Here is a 4,723-nt window from a genome sequence, read left to right as displayed (position 1 = left end):
TCTTACGTCGTTCAAAAAATGTGGCGTGACATAAAACTATGTAAGGTAATCAGTTGTTAAAATGGTTTGTTGTTGGAATCGTATTGGCTTTTTCTAGTTGTTGTTTTTTTTCAATATATAGACATAATTTTGAATTATTTTTAAATTACAAAAGTTAAAATTTATATTAAAGCTTTGTGCTATAAGCTGAAAGTTGGAACACTATCCGCAAGATTTTATTTATTTAAACGAGTGTCCAGAAAACGTTAAGAGGACAAACTTGTCAAAACTTGATTACCTGAGGAATCTTTGAGTCTAGAAGGTGAACTGAGCGTCACTTCCAAGTCTACATTCCACACAATAGTTTTCTCATCTTGAGTCGTTTAAAACGTTTTTTGTATTCCATACATCGCAACCTAAAATTTTGTACAAGCGGGTTCAGTTGAAAAAGTCCATAACTAACATAAGCGGTATAAGTCGTATAAGTGGGTTCAAAAATAATTTTTATACAAAATTTACCTTGCTTTAGCTATAATTTATACACATACACAATATTATTTTTTAACAAAGCGGGTTCAATTAAACTCACTTCTCACCACTTGGGTCAGCCCTGATTCGACACAGTCTCTCTCTTCTCTCTCTTATACATGACAGCATTACAAAAATATTTCCCTGCTCAATATCGAGCTAGAATGCATAAATAAATACATCACGACAAAGGTTTTCCTTTACCTATAAATGCTCTTCGAAGTTATATGAAAGATCTCCACAATTATTCTTGTATCTTCTCCAACTCTATTATTCCAATGTATGATACTATCCCAAACCACGTCTTACAGAAATATTGTGTCCCTTTTTCCACTATGCAGACACAGAAAGTTCATAGTACTACTAAAAAACAAAGCCGTCCTGAAAGGAAAATTTCTACCTATAAACCAAACATTTGGAAATATGATCATCTACTTACTCTTACAAGTGAATATTCTGTGAGTATTTAATTACTTTTATCTCTCTTAATTAATGTTCATGTTCGTAATTTTTTGTAATATATAATTAATTGCTACTGCATGCAGGAAGAGAAGTACAAAGTTGAGGTTGAGAAGCTAAAGGAGGAATTGAGTTGCACATACTTTTCAAACAGTACTATTAGTCCAGTGGACCTGCTAGAGCTTATAGACAGCATTGACAAACTTGGACTCAGTTGTTACTTCGAGGTTGAAACCAAGGAAGCTTTGGGAAAGATAATAATGTCCGTCAAAACTAATTCCAGCTCGACGGAGGAGGATCTGTATGCTACTGCATTGTGCTTCAGGCTTCTAAGGGAACACGGCTACCATGCTCCTCAAGGTTATATATCAACTTAATATTATAAGTAATTAATAATGTGGTTATCCATCATCTAATTAACAGCGGCACAACTAGGATTTAGACTATGCGGACAGGGACGGTTCAATAGAATTAGAGGTCTAAACCCAATTATCTTAATGAGGGGCCTTAACTTTATTTAGTAAAATTCATCATCTAATTAACAGTGACACAACCAGGATGGCCAGCAAGTTTTCGAACTGGTAATTTAAATAGAGTCAGAGTTTACAAAGTCATTGAAAAATAACCACTATTTTGCTGAAACACGGAAAGGTCCAGCATAATAAACGGGATTATGGTGGATTATGCTGCTCCTGCATATAAATTTCAGTATATTATGTTAGAACTGCAGCACACGAAAAGTTCCAGCATAATATGGGGATTATGGAGCTCCCCAATATAATGTCTTTCTAATTTAATTTCAAGTTGTTTTTTATCGTTGTACTACAGATATGTTAAAGGACTTCTTCGATGGCAAAGGAAAGCTGAAAGTCTCAGATGTGAAAACACTGTTGGAGCTTTTGGAAGGGTCATATCTGAGCATGGAAGGTGAAAACTTACTAGACGACACACGATTGTTCATAACCAAAAAACTCAAGAGTCTTGTATCTAAATCAGATTACACATTTACTAATAAGGAATATTTGAGCAATAGCTTGAGTTGTCCATTTGCATGGAGAGTGAAATGGTATGCCGTAAGAAGACACATCTCTGCTCAAGAACTTGAATGCAACAATGCAAATCCAATGTTGCTGAAGTTGGCAAAACTTAACTTCAATATAATTCAAGCCACGCACCAACAGGATCTCAAACACGTATTAAGGTACGTACTTAAAACATGCATGTCAAATGAGAATCACTTTAATTTCTTCTTGTTTTTTATACGAAAATAATTTCTTGTGAATTTGACAGATGGTGGAGGAATGTTTCAATAGTTGAAGATTTGAGCTTTACAAGGGATCGGATAGTGGAAAGCTTCTTTTGTGCTGTAGGACTTTCCTCTGAGCCTCAACATGGAAGCATGAGAATATGGCTCACCAAAGTGATTGAGTTGGTGCTAATAATAGATGATGTTTATGATATTTATGGCTCATTAGCCCAAGTGCAGCAATTCACTCGTGCCATAGAGACGTAATTTCTCCCAAACTCAACATTTGATACAAGTTAAAATTAATTAACCATCATGTAATTTAAATACTACTACGTACATACGTAATAATCATGCATAAAAAGGAGATTTTTCACATTTAATTAGGTGGGATCCAAATGAAGTAGAAGGGCTGCCAGAATGTATGCAGATCTGTTTCAGGTCTTTGCATGATACAATAGAAGAGATATCTGTTGAAATTCAACAACAAAAGGGTGGCCTTTCAGCATTACCTTATCTGAAACAAGTGGTGAGTACTAAAGTAGTCTTCAAATATATATGTATATATATATATAGTGCTTATATGCCAAGACTGAAGTGCCCGAAAGCCGAACTCCTTCTCTCCTATGCTAAATACTAATGGCATCGGTTGTTTCAGGAGATAAATGAAGTACTCTATTTAAATAAAATCCAACATCAAAATTTTCCCATAAGCTAAAGCAACTTGGTTCCAATATATATATGTATGGGCTCTAGGTTACTGCATGCCTTCATACTAGATGTATTATCATGTCACTTAATTACGTATATACCATTTCCGACCCGAATTAGTTGTCATGATTCGCTAAAGCCAAAAAATGTGAACTTTGATTAACATTTTAAAATATTTTTTTTATCATATTGATATAAGAAAATTTGTAACTTGTAGTACTACCGTATAATTTTTGAATATCAAAATTTTAATTTTTAATTATTAAGTTGATCTAGTATAATCTAGTTTCGAATATTAATCAAATTGATGTTTGAGAAGTGAAACATGACAACTAACTTGGAACGGAAGGAATACTAATTATTAATTATCTATTTTTTTCTATGACAGGAAAAAAACTTAAGATCAAATCCGAATAAGTGAAGCTGTAATTGAAAGCGAAACGCACCATGTAGTCACGTCTTTTATTTTATTTTTGTCTAACCTGTGTTCATTACATCTTTTACATGTCTCTTTAATTTCCATGCATGTTTTACGAAAGTTTTCTCTGATATTATTTCAATAATATATTTTAGTGGGTCAACTTTTGCAAAGCCTTGCTGTTGGAAGCAACGTGGTACCACAAAGGCCATATACCAACACTTGAAGAGTACCTTAATAATGGGTGGATCTCATCTTCCGGCCCTTTGCTTTCCTTTCATGTGATTTTTGGTCTAACAAATAAAATCACAAAAGAAACCCTTCATTTATACGAAGATTGCCGTGAAACTATTTACCATACTTCGGTTGTAATTCGACTTTGCAATGATCAGGGTACCTCAGCGGTAAAACCTCAAGCTTTTACCTCTCTCTTTTTATGTGCTTTCCATTCTAATAATTTCCCCATTTGGCTAGTTCTTAATTTTCATAATATTTTTTTCATGTAGGCGGAGCTAGAGAGAGGTGATGTTGCTTCATCAATTTTATGTTACATGCAACAAGAAAATGTTTTAGAGGATGTAGCCCGTGAGCATATCGAAAGCATAATTTTGGATTCGTGGAAAAAGATCAATTACCATTTTAATACTCTTTCTACATCACAACAAAAACTCGTCAAACATGTAATAAATGAAGCCCGGATGGCACACGTCATGTACCAATTTGGAGATGGATTTGGGGTTCAAGATGGTGAAACTCGAGATCAAGTCTTGTTCAACTTGGTTCATCCTATTACTTAATTTCTGTGATAATTTAATTTCGGCCTATTCACTTTCGTCCTATTCATATTCATGGTGGTTTGACATACTTGTAATTTGCCAAGAGAAGAATTACAAATAAAAATCAATTAATATTTTTTTAAGAAATACGTGAAAACATTTATTGACTTGATCAGTTGAAGAACTTTATCGGATGTCCCCGAAAGGACCTTCAGTTGAAAAAATTGAGATGGGTAAAAATTAAGAAGAATTCATAGAAATAGCCGCTCATTCAATCGCTTAAAATAAAAATAGTCGGAGATCTATAGTATGTATATAATGCATATATAATATATGCATAATCGTATATAATTCATATATAATCAATATATACTGGCTAAGAAAAATAAACAGTAAATCCGACCAATATTTATATAAAGGTTAGTCCAACAAAACCTTTTATATTTGGCCAATATAACTAATAATTAAGAGGGTGAATGGGCTGAGGCTACGATTAAATTTAGAGGTGGATCTAGCTTCTAATTTACAATTTCAAGTGAACCCAATAGCTTTTGCGCTCAAGATCCTATATATTTATTAATAAATCCATAAAAATATTATTGATAT

The 4,723-nt window shown here is 33.4% G+C and overlaps 1 protein-coding gene across 1 annotated transcript; it reads left to right on the top strand.

Moving 5' to 3' along the window:
* The first annotated feature begins 756 nt into the window (after window positions 1-756).
* On the top strand, window positions 757-4,274 carry LOC107824351 (alpha-farnesene synthase-like). The gene is made up of 7 exons (XM_075242105.1): window positions 757-965; window positions 1,053-1,326; window positions 1,795-2,167; window positions 2,257-2,475; window positions 2,600-2,741; window positions 3,497-3,745; window positions 3,848-4,274. The coding sequence occupies exons 1-7, from the start codon at window positions 786-788 to the stop codon at window positions 4,136-4,138; spliced, it is 1,728 nt and encodes a 575-aa protein (XP_075098206.1). The 5' UTR covers window positions 757-785; the 3' UTR covers window positions 4,139-4,274.
* The last annotated feature ends 449 nt before the right edge of the window (window positions 4,275-4,723 follow it).

Source organism: Nicotiana tabacum, chromosome 3, assembly GCF_000715075.1.
Source record: "Nicotiana tabacum cultivar K326 chromosome 3, ASM71507v2, whole genome shotgun sequence".
Classification (NCBI taxonomy): domain Eukaryota; kingdom Viridiplantae; phylum Streptophyta; class Magnoliopsida; order Solanales; family Solanaceae; genus Nicotiana; species Nicotiana tabacum.
Note: the sequence above shows the minus strand (reverse complement) of the source record. Positions and strands in the feature narration are given on the sequence as shown.